Source organism: Sander lucioperca, chromosome 5 (assembly GCF_008315115.2).
Source record: "Sander lucioperca isolate FBNREF2018 chromosome 5, SLUC_FBN_1.2, whole genome shotgun sequence".
NCBI classification, from domain to species: domain Eukaryota; kingdom Metazoa; phylum Chordata; class Actinopteri; order Perciformes; family Percidae; genus Sander; species Sander lucioperca.
The window spans coordinates 24,932,954-24,956,572 of NC_050177.1; the positions used below are offsets into that span (position 1 = coordinate 24,932,954).

The following is a 23,619-nucleotide window of genomic DNA, read 5'->3' on the forward strand; positions in this document are numbered from 1 at the left end:
GTAAGGAGATAACATGGACACAGGCTAATTATTGCTAACTAAAATGCTAGTTAACGTTAGTAATTAAACTTAAACAGCTAATGTAAGTCCAAACTGCCTGTAAGCTTCTCCTGTACTATACGGTAATTCCTCTACTATGCGACAGTAAGTCGCGTGGTTATGACATAATCGTTAGCCTATTTTTACAAAAACGTCTGCTATGGAGCCATAACGTGAGGTGCAAGGTAATGGAGCCTTTTATACATTGTCGTGTTTCTTTAGAAATAAACAATGGACAAATAAAGTCTTTAAACGCTTCAGATGTAAAGTTATTCGCTGTCAAAGTGACGTCAAAATGAATGGCAGTCAATGGAATGCTAACGTCGGGTGATCGCTTTGTAGCATCAAAATGGCGCCATAGGAGGTTCGAGCTCTGAAGCGAAGCTTACCCCCTTGGTTACGGGCGCAGCCATTCTGGTTGTGGACGTGACCATTTTAGACGAGAGGGAGGAGTGAGGGAGGAGCCCTTACACTCTACGTTACGTTACACACTTTCACTGGCAATTACATCATAGCAACGCCCTAAAACACCCCCTGCTTTATCGCCGATTTTAAAATCGAGACCATAATTCAAAAAAATGAACATCATTCTGTGTTGCAGAAGACTTAAAACTAGCAATTGAGACCATAAACTCATTATGAAGATGTTTACTGAGGTAATAAATCAAGTGAGAAGTGGGTCACTTTCTCATAGACTTCTACAGAAACCAACCTCCTTTTGCAACCGCATGTGTCGCCCCCTGCTGGAATTCAGATAGAATGCAGGTTTAAGGCACTTCCGCATTTGCAGCACTTCGCTGAACCGGATGCTTTGTCATTAATATTATACAGTCTATGATATGAAACCCAGAAAAAGCCCTTACCTTCAATGGTGGAAGAAAAGGATGCATGTTATTTTTTTTTTGTTTCAGGATGGTGGTGTTGTAAGGATTTCATTAGGCAGCTGCTCTGCAGAGTGTGTAGGTGTGGGGAGCTGGCTTCAAAAGTTCAAAATGTGTCATGAATTGTTCATTTTCCTTTTTTTCCAGAGCGATCCATAACCCACAGTTGTGACGGCCATGATAAATGGTGTTTGTGTGCCCTGAGGCTAATTGTGTATCAGGACCTGCTGTATATACAGGGTTTAAATATAACAAAAGCAACAGCTGTACAATACAGTGCAATCCCATACAGCAGAGTCGAACCAATCTCTCCAATTCATTCTCAATAAAAAGAACATTACACATAAATACTACATTTTCAATTGTACTCTTGGATTTCATTACACTGTACAGGTTTAGCTATTGTGTCCACCCCCTGCATGTATTTGAGGTAAGTGAATTGTGCTTACATGATTTGATGTTTCTACCTCTTTTCTGGACCATTACCATTTGTCATCATTGTTGACATTCTCCATTTTGTTTTTACTATGAGGCATTTCTTCTTAAGCAACTAGTGGCACAGTTGGTCCATCATTTTGGTCCAGACTCAAATGTCTCAACGCGTATTGGTTGGATGACGTTTTGTGCAAACATTCATGATCTCCTGAGGATGAAACCTACTGACTTTGATGATTCCTGACTTTACCTCTAGTGCCAATGGGGTTGGCCTTTTTGTGTTTTAATGAAAAATTAGTTTTTTGATTGAATACACTTACAGTCGGCCTCAATTGTACTTTGTATTTTGTAATAATTACTAAATGTTAGCATGCTAATATGCTAAACTAAGATGGTAAACAGTATACCGGCTAAACATCAACATGTTAGCATGCTGATGTTGGCATTTATTATATTTATTATAAAGCACTGCTGTGCCTAAATACAGCCTCACAGAGCCGCTGCATGGCAGTAAATTCATCTTGTTAAGTCTCATTTCTGGCTGTCAACACACAACACCTCATGAACAGTATCATTGAAAAGAAAAAACTTGGACCATGCATGGTAACATTTATTCCAGACATGCAAAATGTACATCACAGAGAGGAAAACTGGCACATACAGTATACTGGAAAGGAAACACAGTAATTTATCGGAACAAAAAGAAGGTTTGAACTGTTTTACTGACAGAGCAGAGCTTATAGGCTAGACAGTTGGCTCTTAAACACCAGTTTCAGCGATGGAAAATGTGTATGTTAGTAACACTAGAGCAGTAAACCATACTCATGTGTCTACATAAATTACACACGTTGCGATATTGGCAACAATGTAATGTAACATGTATTAGTTTGGTAGTAAACATGGGGAATCTTTGGATTTTGCTGCTTTCAGATGTCTGGTTAAAGAATGTGATTTTTATGTACACCTATGAATCAGAATAGAATCGATAAAAGCCCATTTTACACAAAACATTGTGCATTAGTGTTAATACATTACAGATTGCAGTTGTTCACATTTACATTGATGATGTTCAGTTTAGAACTTGGTAGAATGTCTTAAGCTATATAGTCTGATACATTACATCCCTCATCAGTCAAAATTAGCTGGTGTTTTTCTTGTTTCACTTGTATTAGCCCTTAAAAAAACATTTGATCAATTTAAATCAGGGGTCTCAAACTCAATTTACCTGGGGGCCGTTCAAGGCAGAGTGTGGGTCAGGCTGGGCCGCACAAGTATTCAACAAAAGTATTCTTTGTTTGCTTTCTTAAATAAATCTTGTTGCCTCAATAGACATTTTTTAAGATTAGCGACCCGGTTCTTTCTCTCATCTCCCTGGTATTTTGTATACTCCTCAGCATGTCTAGTTGAGTAATGATGTCTGATGTCATATTCCTTGTACACCACAACTTTCTCTGTGCATATGAGACATATAGGGGTGCCCCCTGTGTCTCCCACTTTCACTGAAATTGCCTGTGCTCGTCACCAACCTTTCTCTTCACGGCACGTTTTGAGAGAGACATGACTGGAACTGGGTGATGGCATATATTTTCCGTCACCCAGGAACACGTTTCAACCAAGTGACTAACGTTGATACTTCCCCAGGTACTTCACGGTTGGCTAGCTTGACAACCGTTGACAACAAATGCCACAGGAAGCTGTCAAGAGACTATCTATGGTAGCCCGTAAGTGAAAAAATAAAATAAAAGCGTGGCAAGCGTGGCAAGCGCAGCACACGCAACGACTCAGCAAAAAGGTGCGTTTCAGAACAACAGAAACTAAACTTTGATGTCAAGTGGGGGGGGGGGGAGCACAAAATATCATCCCGCGGGCCTCAATTGGCCCCCGGGCCGCGAGTTTAAGACCTCTGCTTTAAATGGACTTAGTCCAAAATTCCTTAAAAAATTTTGCCCAAGATAAAAAATGAAGCATTAATGGCCAAATGAAAAGCTGTGGATTTAAATAATGCTACATGGTCTTGCAGTGATGTTACCTGTGCTTGTAGCATAAGCCTGTAATGTGTCAATACAACAGTCCTGAGTAGCCACAGTGACTTCTCTCTGATAAAGTGACAAATACAGACAATCTGTCGTGCTTGGATTTCAAAGAAAGGTTCTTTAAATGCTATTTGTTGTTACTTAGTCAGACTCATAGGCCTGTTCATTTACAAAAAAATAAATGTGTGTAAGCCTGTTTGGCCCAAAGCATGCGTACATATTGCGTATATATTATATATATATATATATATATATATATATATATATATATATATATATATATATATATTCCCATATAAATACAATTCATACCAATACAAGGAGCGGAAATACATTCAGTGAAACAATAGCATTTAACAGTCACTGTATTACAATGTAAGAATGGTAATGGAAAATGGGATGCTATGGTGTAGAAAGGTAGTACAAGTAATATGTAAAATGGAGTTTCAAGGGTACAGGATGAAGGACAGCAGCCACTAAATCAGGTTTTGTGGTAACGAATTGGAGGATGTGAAAGGTAAAGAGGAATTTGGGAGGTTTGGCATGCGTTTATAGTCTCTGCCAGAGCAAGGCAAGGTTCAAGAGAATCTGGAGACAAAAAGTGTGTGTGTGTGGGGGGGGGGGGCTGGACTCACATAATGTACACAAATCACTCTTCCATGTGCAAACCTGTTAGCCTCTCTGACTCGACAAGAAAAAAGACAACTAATAACAGTCAAAATGAAGGCAGAATTTTGGTTATCTACATTCAGGCATGCAGTTGGTCTCAATTATTATTTATTTAGTTCAATAAACAAAAATAAAAAAATGTGTTCCCTGCCCCTTTTCACAAACCCTTGGATTTCCACTAATAATCCAAGTGCTGACAAAGCAGCCATCGTGACAGTCTTAACAAATCCAGCACCACTTGGCATACAAACATTTTATAAAATGTACATCTATATATATATATATTCATATATCCATATTTCAAATATTTGTAGCTGTATATGCTTTGAATGCAAGAGGTTCAGTAAGGAATATATGAGGATTATATGCAGCTGTCGGAAGTTTGAAGCCCAAAACCCAGAATCTGTTTTTCAAAGGAGCCCACATACTTAGAAAATGTCTATTGTTCACTCTCTCGATCATCCTCTTCGTTTTAAGAAGTCCATTTTTCAAAAGAGAAACATTTATGAGTACTCCTGGCCACATACAAATCTGCATTTTCTTTTTCCTCTGTTTTAACCTGAACAATTTTACATCCATTTTTTTGTTATTTTTGTCAAGCAAATGTTACTGGATTCTATTGCATGCATCTCTGATGTTTTTCTCTGAACGCTTTTATTTGTCTACTTGCTGCAGTACCTACTCTCATGAGTTGCCTATTTTTTGCTTTCTGAGGTCAGTCATTATGTAATTATAATTAATATATATATATATATTATATTATAATACGGCATTAAGTTAGGAATTGTATGTCTTGTTTTTATTTTTTTATTTTTTTTGGAATGGGCTTTTTCCCCCCTTGCATCCGTGGTTTGGCTTTCACGGTTCATTTTTCCCCTCAGGTCCTCCATGTCAGCTTACTGCAACAGAAAGAAAAGAAGCAGCATGGCATCATCAGAATAAGTCTTGACTGGTGCAGCTCAAGTGTCAAAGGCTTTGAGCAGTAGGGTAGCCACCCCTTTCTGCACAGCCCACTACAGTCGCTGCATTGCTAAATCAATCTACACACACACACACACACACACTCACACTCACACTCACACTCACACACACATACATACATACATTCATAAGCTATACTATAATCATAAAATTGATTTTGTACACATTGCATCATTGAGGCTCATACTGTAAAAATGTGAGTAGTTTTTGTATTTTGAAATTTGTCCTTCTTGTCATTGTTTCTGTACCTGAAAGTGAGACGTAGACTACGATGATGACAACGCCCAGGACGATGGAGACGATACTGAGCAGACGAGCCAGTCGACCCAGCCTCCTGGCTCCGTCAATGTCCCCCACCTGGAGACTGTTTCTGGACTGGAGATACACAAAAGAACAGGGTATTACCAAGAGGAACATTTTAATGATAATTTTAAGCAAGGCATAGTATAAGATGTTACATAATAATTGTAAATCAAACCATTCCACATAAGGGTAAAAAATGTGGAGATATTATCTCTCCACCTAGTCCTGGGTCTTCCCCGGGGCCTCCTCCCAGCATCACGTCCAGGGGGGGCCAGAGGGGGCGTCCTTACCAGATGCCCGAACCACCTTAGATGGCTCCTTTCAATGCAAATGAGCAGCGGCTCTAATCCGAGATTCTCACTCTATCTCTAAGGAAGACGGCAGCCACCCTACTGAGGAAACCGATTTCAGCCGCTTGTACCGGGGATCTCGTTTTTTCGGTCATGACCCAGCCTTCATGACCATAGGTGAAGGTAGGAACGAAAATTGACCGGTAGATCAAGAGCTTTGCGTTTTGGCTCAGCTCTCTTTTTATCACAACGGTGCGGTAATATACAGAATATACAATGAAATATAAAACTCAAAAAACTACACTGTTGTCTATGTCAAACAGAAACTGGAGAGGAAATCGGGCTTGGAGATTATTATTATTATTATAATATTGTGATATATAGGAAAGACCGGCTAAGAAGACTTCCAACTCAAGGTCTTGGAGAGAGTTCTGTTGGAAGAACATAATACTATACTATATGTTGAAATGTATTCAAAGGGGCTGTGAGGGACAGGATGAATGCTGGAGGCAATGTGGTTTGAAAAAAAATCATATTAGCAAAAGATTGCTAAAGAAACATGAACAATTTTTGGAAACAAAATTGATTGCTCTTTTATCACATTATATGTCGACAAATTCCCAGACAAACTCATGGCTCAGAATGAATATCTATATCTACATCTATGCTTGAAATACTAGCAAGAAAGCCATCACACTGAAATGGCTGCAACCAAACCCTCCAACAAAGGACTGCAATTGTCAACGAAATAAACTGCATGGAAAAATGTACCTCCACCTTAAGACTACAGTTTGATCAGTGTAAAATACTGGGAAAAGGGACTACATATATGTGCCTATAAGATGTAACCAATTACATACTGTATGTCATTTCCTGTACAAGTACAATATAAAACCAAAATAAAGTTGCAAACCATACTCATCTAGCTTTACCATTTTTGGCTCACCAAATGTTTTTAAGTTGAGTTTGTAGTGGTGACATTCATATTTCACATATCCACTGACTTTGTGACTTTCAATAAGTACAACTCCCCAGTGAGCTTCAATCTAATTTATCACTACAAGCAACCGACAACAAAGAAAACCTTTATATTTCCATGACAGACAGTTAAAATGTGAGAGAGAAGCAATCAGAAAATACAGCTGAATCAGCAGTAACCACATTAACGCTATCAGTAAAACATAAAAGTAACACCCCAACCAAAGGCATGTACAGTTTGGAGTCCCCCATACATACATAACCCAGAGAAAGTTCCGTCCACAGTATGGCAGCTTGACTCTCTCCAACAGCTCTCTGAGAGTTACACTTAAATATTTATCAGGTGGTTTTCCATTAATTGACGGCCGAGTTATTTTAAAGGGGAAATGGCTCACAGAGTGCTGAGTCCCTTAAAGTGCTCATATTATGCTCATTTTCAGTTTCATAATTGTATTTAGAGGTTGTACCAGAATAGGTTTATGTGGTTTAATTTTCAAAAAACACCATTTTTTTTTTAAGATCAATTACTTTTTTATATTTTTAAACATACAGAACAGACAAACACAATTGAACAAGAACAACAACCCTCTCCCACCCCCCACCCTCTGCGGTCTCGAGGAAAGAAAACAAACAAATAACAAAAAACAAAACAGGAATCAGGAATCACACCTTGCCTAGACGCTTTCCTCTAATTCTTGTGATGCTGAGGTTATTAGGACTGATACCTGTGCTGCTGCCCCTTTCCATAGTTCTATAGTCGATGATGTGGCTTTGTTAATCCTTGCTGTAGAGAGCTCAAGCATAACTATGTCTAGAAAATACGGCAACCACTGTTTTATACAAAGCGAGTGAGGGGGGAGCCAGCGTTGAGCTATCATTTTCTTGGTCGCGGTTGATCCAGCTAGCCAAATTTTCCTCTGTCTCCCAAGCAGGTGTAATTTAGAGCCATCATTAAGTAACAAAACAATCGGGTCAGTAGGAATTCGACATCCTATCACATCAGATATCATTGATGTTGTTTTATTCCAAAAGTCATGTACCTGTTCACACTCACAGACCATATGCAGGAAAGTTCTAGTTTGTTCAGGTTGGCAGAACGTGCAATAGGGAGTAGGAATGGCTTTAGAGACGTATCTCTTCTGTCTTCTGAGGAGTCCAGTATGTCCTATGACATATGTTAAAGTGGATCTGCTGGTGATTTGGGTTCTTGGAACAGTGGGAAATGTTGTCCCAAACTGTCTCCCAATTAATTACGTTCCCCTCCGGGCTCAGCTCTCGCTCCCATTTCTTTAGTATTGGGAGTTCTCCTACAGATACTTGCATCAGTTTAGCATAAATCTTGGACACTAATCCTCTCACCGGAGAATCAACAAGCCATTTAATGATTGATGGAATTCCATCCAACCCCGGTGTTTTCCCTTTCTTAGCTGTTTTTAATGCTAATTTAAGTTCCTCTAACGTTATAGGTTGACCCAGTTGTTCTGCCTCCTCTGGGTCAAGAAGAGGCAGGTTTAGCTCTTTCAGGAACTTTTGGCACTGTGTCAGATCCAGATTGCAGGAGGATTCATACAACTTTTAATAAAAGGATTGGAAAGTGGTGGTGATATCTTTAGGATTGAGATACCTCTGTCTGTGCGGATGTTGTTGATAGTAGCTCTGGATTCGCTTTGTTTTAATTTCAGAGCAAGTAATTTGCTTGGTTTGCAACCATTAAAATAGTAATTTGCCTCATTCTGTGCATTATGAATTCAGCTCTCCTTCTTAGCAAATCATTTAGCTCTGCTGGATTTATGACTAAAAGAGTATGTGTACATTTAGAAAAACACATCTTTAGAGACTGTTCTAAAACACCATATTTTTGTTGTACTGCACATTTCTGCAGCTCCTCTTTTCACCCTGTGTGTTGAGCTCTCTGTTTTAGCTACAGAGTGAGACATCTCACGTCTGTACCATCTTTGTTGGGAGTCGCACATGCGCAGTAGCTAGGTAAGCACAGCTAGCTAGTCAGTTGCAGAGTATGAGGGCGTGCCACGCTAGCAGCTAGGCGAGCATTATAACGTGTATTACAAAGTGATGCACATTCGTCATGGAAGTAAAGGCTGGACTACAATAGAGCTGTTTGGAGCAGTTTGTGAACAGTGTTTTCTCTGGAAGATTGTAACTCCCGTTGGGGTGGACTTTGGGCTTTTTCACTTTGTAAACCTATAACATGCACAAAAAGATATAGAACACAATAAAGGAAAGGGAAAAAGCCAAAAAGGATAATATGAGCACTTTAATATAAAATGCCAACAATAATTTATTCCCAGATGTGAATGGCAAAACTGTCAATTTAAGATTGGCCGATTTGGATTGATGTGATTTGCAGAGCCAATTGGATGGAGTAGGTGAGCGCAGCGATGTGAAGGAGTTGTAGATCAACTTGATGTTGTATGTATGTATATTTCTTTATGTATGCTGCAGATATGGAGACAGGGTGATTTATGTGTATGTGTTGTTGAGAGGCATGACAGATGGGAATCCTCAATCCTTGTGCATTGCTTTAATGTTTGAGAGTTAAACATATACTACTGTACATGGCACATACACAAGTGTACAAAAGACTCTTGACATCACCACATTGATTTGGTCGTAATACAAAGGTTTAATTTATGAAATGTGTTGAACAATTTGTTATTTTTTACATCCTTAACAGGTATTAGCTGTTTAGCTAAACCTGACAGAATATTCCTCTGACCTGCATTGTTGCCTGAACTGGACGATATGTTCCTTCATTACGATAAACATGGATGCTGTAGTTCACTTTAAGTCAAACCCATCCATATATACTAACTAGCTCACCAAATGTGTAATAATCCATGGCTGAAAATTTCACCTGTTAAGACAAAAACTGTATGCAAATGATATAACACACAGGAAACAAAAGTGAATAAACATGATACTAGGTGTCAGGTTAGAGATTAAAATAGGCCAACAGGAAGTGTGCAGAGCATCAGTGCAACATTGGTGCTAAAAAACCCATAATAATATAATAATAAGAATGCACTAAGAAGTCCTAATTACAGTAAGACACTGACTTTGTCCCACCCTAACACAAATGTGGTATGACAGCTAATGGCCCGAACAGAATTGTGTTTCTATCAGCACTGAACAAAAATTATATATATATATATATATATATATATATACATATATATATATATATATACATATATATATATATATATATATATATATATATATATATATATATATATATATATATATATATATATATATATATATATATTACAGGTTGTACTGAGGAAAAGAACAACAGCATTGGACATTGGAGAGGAAACATTGCCTGGTCTGATGAATTCCACTTCCTACTGTCTCACACTGGTTGTGTTACTAAATGCATCCATCACGCAGAGTGAAAACACTGCAGTCTGCTGGTAGTGTGATGGTGTTGATTACATTTGCATGGCACTCACTGAGCCCCTTTATAACAAACATTTGAATGCTACAGGACAACTGATCATCCCTTTAGGCCAGTTGCGTCAGCAATCTTTTAATAAGATAATGCACCATGCCAGGAGGTTAAAACTGTCCAGGAATGCTTATATGAACAGTGAAATCAAGTTATGCTGGCTTGTCAACTCACTAGCTTTCAATCCAGAGCTACTTGGGCAATGTACACAATACCAGCTGGTGTAACTCAGCCTGGGTCGGCATCCCTGTGGGGTGCTTTTAACTACATTTTGGGTCTACGCTCCGGTAAACTGAGATTGTACAGAGGTCAGGCTCAGGGGGAAAACAATATTAGAAAAGTGTCACTCATTCTCTGTTTAACAAGAGCAAAGACCGAATGGGAAGAGATCACATGTAACAAAGTCTAAATTCAAACCTACCCTGCAACATGGCCATTTGCTTGTGATGTTGTGATGGCACAATCTTTTATTCTTTAAAGGTGCTCTAAGCGATGTTGGGTGATGTTACTTCTTGTTGACGTTCGAAGTATTGTCAAACAAAACGAGGCTAGCTCGCCCCTCCCTCCTCCTCATCCCGTCCCCTCCCCCTCCCTTCCGCGCACTAACCCCCCAACCCCCACCCCCACATCCTTCTTGTCGGTTATTGGCTGGAACACTGTTTGTTATGTTTAGTGGTGCAGGTTGGCACAGTTTGTATTTGTTGCCGTTTGTGGAGCCTGGGCTGTCTACAAAGACCGTGTTTGTTTTTACAGTGGGTTCAGGGGACAGTCAGCTAGCGGATAGTGAGGAGATGTTTGCTGTATGTGACAAAAAATGTTGTAGCCTAAAAAACGCGTCACATCACTTAGAGCACCTTTAAAGGTTTAAACTGTAGGAGCTGTCCGTGGTGCTGAACTGGTCTTTTTAACCAGAGGCTGTGTGGAATACTGTAGGAAATGGCTCTCACTCCTCTCATCTATATTAAATTACACCACTATATTTCTGTAGGGTGATTTTCTTCATAAAGATAGTGTGGTATTACATGGAATAATTACTACTCCTATTAAATTATATGTATATTTTAAAGACAAAATATGGCTCATTAAAGCCAATTCAGCAATATAAAAGCATTGTTGTCTAATGACTGACCTCTTATCATACCAAAGACAAAACAGAGAAAGGTGTTATTACAAAGGATGTTGCATGGAGGGAAGATGAGGTGAAACCTTATTTCAGTGAAAAAGAATGCCTAAAATGTAGTAGTTTATCATGATACAAAATGAATATGCATTTTTAGAAGTTAGGTGTTTTTGGATTGTAATACACCACTTTTATTTCATTTTCTACTTACACCTTACCTTATTTTTACCAAAACAATGCATTAAAATATTTCAATCACAAGATCAGTCAATGCTGAGGGTGCAGAGTTGGGGTTGCCTCAGTATAGGATAGGATTACACTAGAGAGAGAGAGAGAGAGAGAGAGAGAGAGAGAGAGAGAGAGAGAGAGAGAGAGAGAGAGAGAGGGAGAGAGAGATCCTCCCTCATCTATGTCTACTTCATCCTCTCACTCCCGTGAGCCTATCTGTCTGTCTCCAGGCTGTCTCGGGTGTTGTCAGATCCCACAATGCACTTGGTGCAGGTGGGTGGGGACAGTGCAACCCTGGGGTGTTCCACTAAATCAGGTGCTGCTGGCCAGGGAACTACTTTTAAATAAGTACACTGAAACTGCAATCTGTTTGTGAAAACAGTATAAATATTTTTAAATGATGTGTAAACTGCCTGTTTTCCTCTGGGTTTTTACCGATTTTAAAACATACAGATGCCTGATTTTGTTGTTGTGTGATTCTGTTGGGAATATTAATACTTTGGATATTTATTTAAAAAGCATACCCAAAATATCAGATGTAATAGGTTTTATTTTCAGTTCAGCCAATTCAATTTAGGTAACAATTTATTCAATAGCATTATTCACATTACCTCAAAAGCATAATATTGCCTTTGAAAGATGGTAATAAGACATTTAATTGACAAAAATAATTCTGATTAAAATTCTAACTTCATTTCATTTTTAATATGACTTAAGCCACACATGTTTAATCAATGCACATGTCAATCTGGGCTCCTGACAGTAAAATAAGAGATTTCTTCTCTCTGACACTCGCACACAGAGACACACTTCAGCTTTTCACTTCCAGGACTGCAATGTAAAGCTATGGTGCAAACACAGTCCCAGTGGAGCCTGTATTGATCCGGACCCACATCACAGAGAAAAGCAACATCAGCACCTTAAATCAGTGAAAGCCCCTTTCAGAAAACACTGTCTATTTAGCTTGCTTAGAGAGAAAACATTAATGAATGTAGATTTAAAAAGTAATAATAATAAAGAAATTATAAATAAGGGCAGGCTGCTATGTCAGCATCCTTGTTTAATGCATTGTTCAGGGGCTGCAAGAGATTTAGTGTGTGTGTGTGTGTGTGTGTGTGTGTGTGTGTGTGAGAGAGAGAGTGGGTGGGTGGGTGCGTGCGTGCGTGCGTGCGTGCATGCGTGCGCTTTGCTCAGCTGTCTATATTGATTCACAGAGTAAATCTGGTCATATTTGTTTTCTGAATGGGAAATTCTATCCTCAAAGTGTCTTATCCAGTGTTGATTCTACTATGAGTGTGCACGCGCACGCACACACACACACACACACACACACACACACACACACGTTACTCTGGCTCTCTCTGTAGTTCATGTGTTGAGCAGAGAAAGGTGGAGGCTAGTAAGTCAGTAAGTGCTCCCTTTCTCTCTTGTCATTAATAATGGAGAGCAAGCAGCACCCTGGTGGAGAGGGACAGTGTACAACCAGGAGCTGGTGTGTAGTTATGTCTGTGAGACTGGCCATTTAGATCAAATTAAAATTGTTTATTTGCAGATATGCCCTTTATTTCATTTACAATTTTCATTCTTCAATCATTTTTCTCCATCTCTCTTTAAACTGTATTCCCCGTTTTGGTACGTATTTTTCTATTTTTACTTTGAAGCTAAACGTTTCACAAAAGTCAAGGTTGAAGGTAATTCATAGTTTAGTAACTGTAGCCATTTTAAGCCCTTAAAGAGAGAGAACAAGGCTGTTGGTTTAAACCACTTTGGTCTGGTTGGGTGTAGGGAGCATTGCGGCCTCTAGGGGCGCTAAGCAAGGCTTTTAGACTCAGTCTTGTTACACTAAAATCTCCATTAAAATTGCAAACCACTCAATGTGGTCGGATGATCAAATCTGTCAGATCCATGATGGCACCGCTCTCATTCATTGAGCTGTAAAATACATTCTAGCTGTAGCTGCATCTCATACATTTTATTGTATTTATATCTTAGTTAGCTTGTGGATTGAAAACACAGTTCAAACAAGCTAACTAAGCTAAGTGTTAGCACCACAAAAACACAAGGCCTTAATAGTGTATGCATTAGTCCATTTAGCACATCAATAATAAGCGAACCACTGTTTATTTAGATAATCCAGGGTCATGTTGCACAGTTTAGTTCATAGCGCTGCACGCTGTTGTCAAGCACAATGCTATTGCTGATGTGTTTGTCAAAACAAAATGAAATTAACATTATACAATACATCTACAAAGTGCTGGCTGTCCTGTCCAGAAAGGGGCAAACACATCAGTAACTAAATACTGTAGGTATCAGATTGATACAGGAAAAGGAAACACTAATAACCAATCAGGAGATGGTTTGTCGAATCCATGAGCAGATGACCAGAGTCCAGTTACAGCATTAATGCATGTATAGTTCCTTAGTACTTCAATGAGATGTTAAGCAGGTATAATGGTTACTGTGTTCACGTCTTAGTTTAGCATGCTAGCATGTTAACATCTGTTAATTAGCACAAAAGACAGTACAGTATAGCTGAGGCTCATGGAAATGTCATTAGTTTTACAGGTATTAAGTTATAATCTAAAGTAGTGGACACATTTTGACCTCATAATGGCACTGCATGAAGAGTCAGAGGATCATCAAAGGTATTACAGTTCATCCCAGGGGACTATGAATGTGTGACTCAAATGTAATGGTAACAAAGTGGCTAATGACATGACGGCATGTAGGATTGCTATGCACTTACTACAGTTAACTATCTTAGGTACCTAGTTAATCTATAAATAATAACTTAAATCTTAGGCATATTGGACTATAACACATTAGAAAAATACTGCAGTGAGGTGAAGTTATACCTGTAAGCACTCTGACTTTTGGGGACTCATTATTGCCATCAACGTTGGGCTTAAAAATGTACTTTTGTGTGTAATAAATTACTATAATAACAATGCCAATAAAAAGAAAAATGTGAAGGACATGTAGCAATAAATGAGTATTTTGTTGGGGTACTATTACAATTTTATTCAATGTTAATTTTAAAGCCCCGATTCAAAGATTTCTGACTTTGGAAGCTCCTTCTGCTATACCCCTGCACCCCTCCCCCATGCCTTGTAAAGCTGGGTGGTGCTCTATTGCCATCACTTGTAGCCACAACATGACACTGTACTGTAAGCTTATATTATATCCTATTTTATCTGCTGTGGAATGAAAATATCATTACCTGCACAGGTTTAACATTTCAAATAATATCTTCAGATAATTAGCAACAATAGTTTAAAGTGCTCTCCCACTATATCTGCAGTATGAGATTGCGAATAAGAAGTAATTTACCTACACACACACACACACACACACACACACACACACACACACACACACAGTGTCACACTCACAGTCATCCATCCAGTGCAGCATTGCGAGTCCATATTTCCCAGGCAAATCTGCCGAGCGTGCAATAACGTGCCTGCAGTTTGGGCCTTCCCATTACTGGGATAGGCTGTTCTGAGCAGTAAAAACTTATTACCCCTGCCTCTCCAATCCCCATAATTGACTGCACATCATCCGTGTTTGCCAGCCGCAAGCCTTCCCCACCAGCGCATCTGTCAGAGATCTGTGGCGACAGCCAGCTGGAAGTTGGCTTTTAGGTGGTCCTGCTGCTGGAAGTGGTGGTGGATGATGATGGATGTAACTTTTGGCAGTCCTGTTGTTAGCAATGCACCATCTGCCAGAACAGAAAGATGCTGACTGGCTAAATGATGCCCTAACAGATTGTACTTTAATTATAGTAAATTTTGATCGTTACATGATTAAAACATGGATACTTTGTCCTTGTTTGATGTTTCCTGTCTGTACATCGATTATTAATGTTACAATTCCCTTTTTTCCTACAGTGATGCCTGATAAAAGTTAGTTAAAATATGTGCTGGAATTCTGAAATGCAGTCAATGTAATGTGGACATACGTAAATGGCGAGAGGATTATATCTACACCACAATAAAAGGGTCATGTGGCAGTTTGAAGGTGGACATAGGCAACTAAAACAAATTATATTAAGGTTAAAGCCACATTCATTCTTGATTTTTTTTGGCCACTTGGATACAGCAGAACAAGCTGACACACAACACTGACACATTATCACCATATAAAGTTGCTATGGCGAACGTGTTAGCAAACAATTGCCTATTTGTATACCATCACACACAACACCATTAGCATTCATTTGAGGCCCGGTTTGTGTCCGCTTGATGAATGTAAGTCCAATATTAAGACTCCTTTTAGCCCTGTTTGTGTTTTTTTCTTTTCATATTGCACATTGTCAATAAAGAAAAATGATTAGTGCAGCTTTAAGGTTATATTTAGGTTCATATGTGCTTAGACAACTACAACAAGCTAAGGTTTTCAATTTATACATGAATTGAAACCTGAGCCCAGTTCAATGGATGATGAAGGCAGCTTTACACACTCATTAACAACCCACCACAGACAGCCTCACTCATTATATACAACTGTGGCATTTCACATCAAACTACTGTTTATGTTGGGGAAAAAACAAACCCATTCATCCTTTTGTTTACAACTTCCTGGATTCTGGGCTGTTTCCTCTGACCTCCCATTTTGACAGCAGTTGAGTAGTTTTAGTTTCTCTCTTCAACTTTCTAGAAGTATCCATTTCACAGGCGAGGGGAATATTAGCACTTAGTCGTGAGCTTGCACTCTCGAGCTCTATCGTGCGGTATCAACCGCATTACTTTTGATTCATTTGTTCACAGCGAGTGTTGTAAACCTCTGTTTTCCTGCTCTGACTCACTTGCACTTATCTGACATCATTGTGGTATCTGATTCAATTTCTTTCTAATCCAGTGATAGGAACTATTTGCTGTCTCTCTTGGACCCATCTGCCCTTGTAGCGAATTATGTTTTTATCTTCTTTGCGAGGCCCGTATCCCCTTTCCATACCCTCAGGAAAGAAAGAGGATGTTGATTGCTGCCACATAGCTTGGCTAACTGCTGCAATCTGCCCTCTGCAGAGAAACTAAATAGACTTCTCTCGCCTTTTATTGAGTTAATGGCCAGCTCCAGTTTCTCCCTCCTTCACTTTTCTTTCTTTTGCCCTCTGTCACCGCCTCTCTCTCTCTCTCTCTCTCTCTCTCTCTCTCTCTCTCTCTCTCTCTCTCTCTCTCTCTCACACACACACACACATTCTCCGTGCCATTAGTGAGACTTGACTTGTGAAAGTCAGTGGTTTCATGATGATGGCTCGAGGAAATACAGGCTGTCTCGTGGATACTGCCTGATATTGCCTGATATTCTCTTTGGTGTGTAGTGCCCACAGGAGTGATATTACAGAACTAATGGCCTTACTGCAATGCCTTTGCCTTGTTTATCTGTAGATCTGAGTGCTGGCTGCTGCACAGCTGGCTGCTTCACAGTGTCAGAAGTAAAGTGCGCTGAAAAACACGAATAACAACTAAGCTGCCATCAGCCAACAGGAGTTAAAATCCTGACACAACAGTTACTACTAATGCCAATAAAAGACTCCTGGTAAAATCCTGCCAGATACTTAATGCAAATGTTTGTCAAAAGCCTTATTTATCAGTTACAGGTATTGTTTCATGGTTTAAACATGCAGTGGTTCCGTGTTGGAGGAAGCATTCAGATCATTTACTTAAGTAAAAGAACTAATACCACACTGTAAAAATACTCCATTGAAAATTATACTTAATTAAAAGTATATAAGTATACTGTAATCCCAAAAATATACTTGAAAAATGAACAGTATGCACAAAAATATACTATTAAATTATTAGATTATTATTACTTGCATTCATGTAAAAACTTGATTTTACAGTTGTAGTTGGTTGAGTTGGTTTCATGAATAAATTGATTGTTTGGTTTGTAAAAATTCAGAAAATTGTGAGAAATGATGTCACTATTACCCAGAGCGTAAAGTGACACCATAACTTAACCAGTAACTAAAGCTGTCAAATAATTGTTAGGGCTGGGTATCGATATCGATACTTTAAGGTATAACCCAGAACCAAGTATCTAAACTTCAGTCAAACGATACATGCATTTGACCTTTTTGTACCCAGATCTAAAATAACTATTTGTATGGTTTTGCTCTCAGCCAATCACTGCAAACCTTCTTTGATTTAATGCGCCATGTGATTGGCCCACTGCTGCAGCAGCTACAACGTACAATCTGTGGTGTGTTAGAGTCCAGCGTGGTGTATTTGACGGAGTTGGCACTGCCCAAATGCTTCCATTCACATGATGGGTATCGAATGAAGTAGAAAGAAAATGTATCAATTGAAGTACTCTATATTGGCATCAGTATCACATACTGTACTAAGGGTACAGGTATTTGTACTGGTATCATAATTTTTTAAATGATACCCTGCTCTACAGTATTAATTGTAGTGAGATAAAATGTATAATATTTCCCCCTGAAATGTGGTGGAGCAGAAGTAGAAAGTGGCATGAGCTCAAAATACTCAGGTACCTTGAATTTGTACTTAACTACAGTATGTGAGGGAATGTACTTAGTTACTTTTCACCACTGAACATTGTGGCACAGGCAGAGGTTGCACATAACAAGACACTTTGCTTAGTTTTGTTTTGATTTTTACAGATCTTGATGATCCACCAAATGTAAAAACTGATTTTTCACCTGAATGATCAGCTCACAGCCTTTATTGTGTTTGCAGTTCCCATCTCCTCTGCCAGCTTTGTTTTTAAGTTTTCTTTGGCTTTTGATGACCTCCAATCTCATCAACTACAGTAGATATCTAATGATGACAGAAACTCCCTACAGATGTAACACTGTTTAAGTGATATAAGGTAAGGACCCCTTGGCTGAAAGAGAGACGGAACAGGGACACCCTACTACTTAAACTAGGCCTACAAGAGTGCCTGGGTAGCTCACCTGGTAGAGCGGGCGCCTATACAGTATATAGAGGTTTACTCCTCAACGCAGCGGCCACGGGTCTGACTCTGACCTGTGGCCCTTTGCTGCATGTCATTCCCCCTCTCTCTACCCTTTCAAGTCAAAGCTGTCCTATAGAAATAAAGGCCTAACATTTTTGGGAAGCCCAAAGCCTTTATACATACTTTTTTAGTGCATAGAATACTAAGCTATTAAAATATTTCTTGGCATGATTTTATAAATCATGTTTTAATGTTACAAATACATGTGGCAAAGTAAATCCTTAAGATTACCTGTATCTGTAGATGGCTACCTTAGTGACTACCTTACCTATAGGCCAGTAAGCCTATCACCAATGTGTTTTTTTTTTTAAAAAATAGGCTGATTTATATTTAATAACATGTTGGATTCATGTTAAGAAATTTAAATTTTTGAAAAGACTTTTAACAATAATTTGGTGGCCCCCCTGCAGTAACTCTGAGGAGACCCTAGGGCCCCCGGACCCCCTGTTGAAGATCTCTGCTGTAATTAAACCCTGTTAAAAAAAATGTGTGTAGACAAAAATTCTGTTAAAATGAAGCTCAATCCCATTGAAGGAGTATATGGTTCGAGTACATACAGACATAATTGTAGGGTCTTATCAGTAACTGAAGACAATGGGATTTTGTGTGATTCAGCGGGAGATTTGACCGTGATGTACAGTTTCAGTACCTTATAGTAGACGAGCACTCAGATGCCTGGATTTTGTCACTAGTGGTGTCAGTCAGCTAAAGACCTTTTTACTGAAGATTAAGGCAATTACAACTTGAAGGGTGCAGGATTCCTGACCTGCCAGTCCAAGAGAAAGTCCTGCCGTGTCATGTTATGTGAATGTCTGTGTAACAATCCCTGAGATTTTTTTCAGAGCATGTACTGCCCATGTGTGTGCAGCAACCTCACATGCAGAGTGCAGCACAGTATAGTACATAACGACAAATAATCGTTTGCTCATCAGGCCTTAAATTATGTCTGTAAATATTGTAATAAATATTGGGCCATTTACGGGGGCGTAGCACAAAATTCTGGGCACTGTAGAAAGGCATTTTCTATGGGCCCCTCCCCACATTCACAGCTATTCATTCTAGCATCTTTTTGGGCCCTCCTCACATGAGGGCCCTGGGTACTCAGTCCCTTTTTTCCCCCCAGTCCAACGCCCCTGGCCATTTGTATTTGCAGCTCTTATCCCATTAAACCTTGACATTTTTGTGTTCGAGATATTGACTTTGTAAATTTACAAGATCAACTTTCCACATTTGAGTCTACTATGATGGAAGAGTGTCAAAATCAGAAGGGTGGGGTGGGGGAGGACATACTGACATAGTAAAAGCACAGCGCTAATTGGCTGGGACAATTAAACCATGCCAATTATTACATGCCTTCTGCAGCTTTTATAGGAGCTTCCTCTAGCAGAATGTTTTATTGTATCAACTTGTATACAAGCGTAAGACAAAGTGTAGAGACTGGAATGCTTTGCTGCGTTCTACTGGTCTATTGCATACGCGATGAGTTTGTTTTAATAGTATATGTGTTCCAAAGTGAAGCAAGGGTCACCATCAATGGGGAATAGCCTACTTCATCAATGCCCCACCGTACCCGTAGTTATTCTAAATTACAAAATCATTTACACGTCGAACACAAAGCTTTTGCTTGTCAGGTCACACACACTTGACCTTCACACTACATTTATATTTTTACACGTCTAAATCAACTAAGGCCGGCGGTATCTCGCTTTGATATCTAGGACATTCTCTAAATGTGCACTGGCTAAATGTAATGAGTTACAAGCTCTCACTGCTTTCAATAACAAGTCCACCATTTTACTGCAGACCTCTCACCACTGCAGAGGGTGACACCAAGAAAAATGTCAGCTTTCAATTATTATCACAGAGCAACCTCAACATACTGTAGATCCTGTAGATTACATGTGCGACAATATGAATGTGAAGAGGCCACATAATAGTCTATAGATGGGGTGGAAAGAGTGTTTGTTGAAGACCAACTGAGGATTGTGTCACCAGAATATTGATTGGAGAGTACTAAACAGTAGCAGCATATCAAACTGTGTCTGTCCAGTGTGGCTGTCCAGTGTCTTAGCTGCATCTTGTATCAGCATTTCCTGCATCCTGAAACGTTCAGTGAGAGGATTAATCAAGTGTCAGTGCCTCTAAACCAGAACAACAAGCAGCTGAAGCCTCAGCACTCGGAAAGCTGTTTGATGTACTGAGCTCTAGGTATGTGTGTGTGTGTGTGTGTGTGTGTCTGTGTGTGTGTGTGTTTGTGTTTCCTTTTTCAAGTGAGCCCTGATATTCAGAGTTTATCAGGGACCACAGAGCCAACTGCACTGCACCTGAACACAACAGTTTTCTTTAAATGAAATACGCAACATCTGGAGGAGTTTTAGGATATTCAGATACATTACTGCGCACAGTGCGTAGAATTTAACTGAAGTAAGTGTTCTGCAGAGATCTGTGTTAAACTGCATCTGAGGGTCTTTCTGGTTTTGGTGGAATTGCTTAAAAAACATCTTTAATGACCTGTTTTCTCTTGGTGTTTAAATAAATGTTGCAGTCAAAGGATGAGATTAGATTTTTACAAATAAATGCTGAACAGTTGCAGACGCTGGTGTCTGTTTAACTTGATACCAATTATGTGGGATAGACAATAAAAAGTTGAACCATTGAGTCAAATAAAGAAAATGAATCACTGACTATTATATTTTGATAATTGATTAATCATTAGTCGTGATTTATTTAATAATAACACCAAATATTTGTCAGTTCTGGCTTCTGAAATTTGTGGATTTGCTGGTTTAATCTGTTTTATACGACTGTAAATTGAATTTTGGACTGTTGGCCTAAGAAATTAAGTATTTTTGTTTCCTTTTCAGGATGAATATACCCCTCCCAAGCACCTTGGTGGCCATTCTGTCACACACTAGTATTGCTCTTCTAAGTTAAGAGAAATATCACTCTCACTTTCCTCAAATATCAAAATGATATGTAGTGGCATGCTTCAGTAAACATCAACTGTAGAAGATAATAAAACCATAACAGATTCCTGCAGAAGTACATAGCTGGGAGGCATCTTGCCTAATTTGTCAGTTATACAAACTTGACATTTATGAACCAGATTATGTTGATATCAAATGTATTTAACAAAATGAATATTACTAAGTTTATGGAGTTTAAAACTAAAGAAACACAATACAGACACATTTTCATTATGATTTTGATTTCTCTATCAACAGAGATGATGCTGTACAGAGATCATCATCATGTCTTCTCTCAAAAACATCCTCACACATTCACCCATTCATCTCTGCTGCTCCACTTTTTGCACTTTAGACTAATTTGTCTTGATAGTTTTTGGTGATCTATTCTACAAAGACAGTAAAGTGATACTCACCATGATGGAGTACACCAGTGCGACAATGCTGACGGGCCAGACGGGGCAGAAGCAGGACATGATAACAAGGATGAGGTAATCCTTGGGCTTCGGGGTCTCCTGGACTGTAGCGTTGCCGGTGGAGGAGCGGCTCAGACTGGCCTTGGACGGGGAGAGGGGGGCGGCGGCGCCCAGCTGTCCGGCGGAGCCAGACCTCACGGCAACGCCGTGGCCGTTCAGGTCTGCTTCCTGGCCCTTGTCGCTGTCCATGTTGACCGTAAAGGAGGTGGACATCTTCATCCCATTTCCTCCAGGCTCGGTGGTCAGCGCCAGGAGTTTCTCCGTCTCGTAGGGGTCCGAAGCCTGAGTGCCTCCTCCACCCTCACTTAAGTTGGACTTCAGGAAGTCGGTGTCCGTGTTGATGGCCATGTTCAAGTCTCAATTGAATCAAATTAGATCAGAAAATGAATATTTTAAAAACTGGTTTATAAATTAATTACAGGCCAGGCACCGACATCCCATAATAGAGCTGAATGCAAGTTTTTACAACTAATCTTTCAACTTTGGTTGAATGAGTGTGATCAACCAGCTGCGTTGTGGTGGGTGGATGGAAATTAGATAGGCTGATTTGAAAGGTCCTTTAAAAAGCTCGGATGTAACAGATCAATCCCCTAAAAAGAATACAATCAGAGAGGAGATGAAAGCAGCCAGATTCCTGCAGATATCATTCTTCCTCTTGAATTCCTGTCACCTTCCTTTACATCCGCCGTGTAGCTCATTTCCAAAAGGGAATCAGATTAGAAAACGTCCCCTCCTCTCTGATACATCCAAGGAGGATCAATTCAATCAGAGGAGCTCCTGTCGCCCGACTTGATCCAGTTACCACTTTCCTTTAAGTCTGTCTGTCTAGTCTGTGTAGCCTTTAAGCGCTTCACTTTCCTTTTCTATACACTGAAGGATGAAGGTGAGGCGGCTCTCTCAGAACAGACCCCAAATCAGCCTCTTTTGTCCTTCTATCATCCACTGTCTCACGACGCAGCAGCACAGCGAGTGAACTCAACTTGGGACCAGTGTCAAGTCACCCATATTAAATCAGAACACTTCCGGTGACGAAACACAAAATAAAAGCCCCAGCGTATTTTGATTAGCCGAATACAGTAGGCCTAAATGACAATTACTTAACCCGCGTAGCCCAATAATAACAGATTCTATTTAACAGTGTGTAAACACAACAACAATGTAAAATGCAATAGAATAAAGGATCACGTCATTATTGTATGCTACCTATGGCATAGGCCTAGGTAAAAACAAAACAAAAAAAGAAGGTTGTATCTATAATCACTGGTTTATGCACCACGGTCAGCACGCTATGTGGCTCAAATCAAACACACCCAAAGGTGCGCGCTGGTTCTGATGCTAAATGCTAAAATGCTAATGGTGGCGCAGCAGTGACTTCTGCGTTCACTCAGGAACTTCTACCTTCAGTGAGGTGTGTGAGGACTGTGTGCTGTTGTGACTGCAGAGCCTCAATCAGCTCAACATGTTTGAAACCGTTGAAATGGTTGAAAGAGTTCAGTGGGACAGAGAGGCTGAGTGGACTCTTAATGTGGATTGAGAATGAACAGGAGCAGATTGAGCAGGAATTCGAGTTGTCAGACTCCCACAATGGCATTCAGGCAGGTGAGTAGGCCTACAATAATAAAAAAAAGTGTGTTTTACTACAAAATGTGCAGTTCTTTTGTGCTTCTATGTGTGTGTGTGGCTGCAGCCGTTGTTGAGTTTATATTGTTTACATCTCTTGTGTTGTTTCTTTGGTTATATTTATTTTGCTTTTGTGTCTAT

The 23,619-nt window shown here is 39.5% G+C and overlaps 1 protein-coding gene across 2 annotated transcripts; it reads right to left on the bottom strand.

Annotated features, from left to right (window-relative positions):
• Positions 1 to 4,859: 4,859 nt before the first annotated feature.
• trarg1a (trafficking regulator of GLUT4 (SLC2A4) 1a) lies at positions 4,860 to 23,132 on the bottom strand. Of its 2 annotated transcripts, XM_031297303.2 has the most exons (3): positions 21,799 to 22,924; positions 5,287 to 5,413; positions 4,860 to 4,956 (listed from the first exon to the last, which is right to left on the bottom strand). In XM_031297303.2, the coding sequence occupies exons 1-3, from the start codon at positions 22,204 to 22,206 to the stop codon at positions 4,949 to 4,951; spliced, it is 543 nt and encodes a 180-aa protein (XP_031153163.2). In that variant the 5' UTR covers positions 22,207 to 22,924; the 3' UTR covers positions 4,860 to 4,948. The 2 variants fall into 2 exon arrangements, with proteins under 2 accessions (XP_031153163.2, XP_035857114.1); XM_036001221.1 differs by lacking the exons at positions 4,860 to 4,956; positions 5,287 to 5,413 and adding an exon at positions 19,861 to 20,516 and having other exon boundaries at positions 21,799 to 23,132.
• Between the last annotated feature and the right edge of the window lie 487 nt (positions 23,133 to 23,619).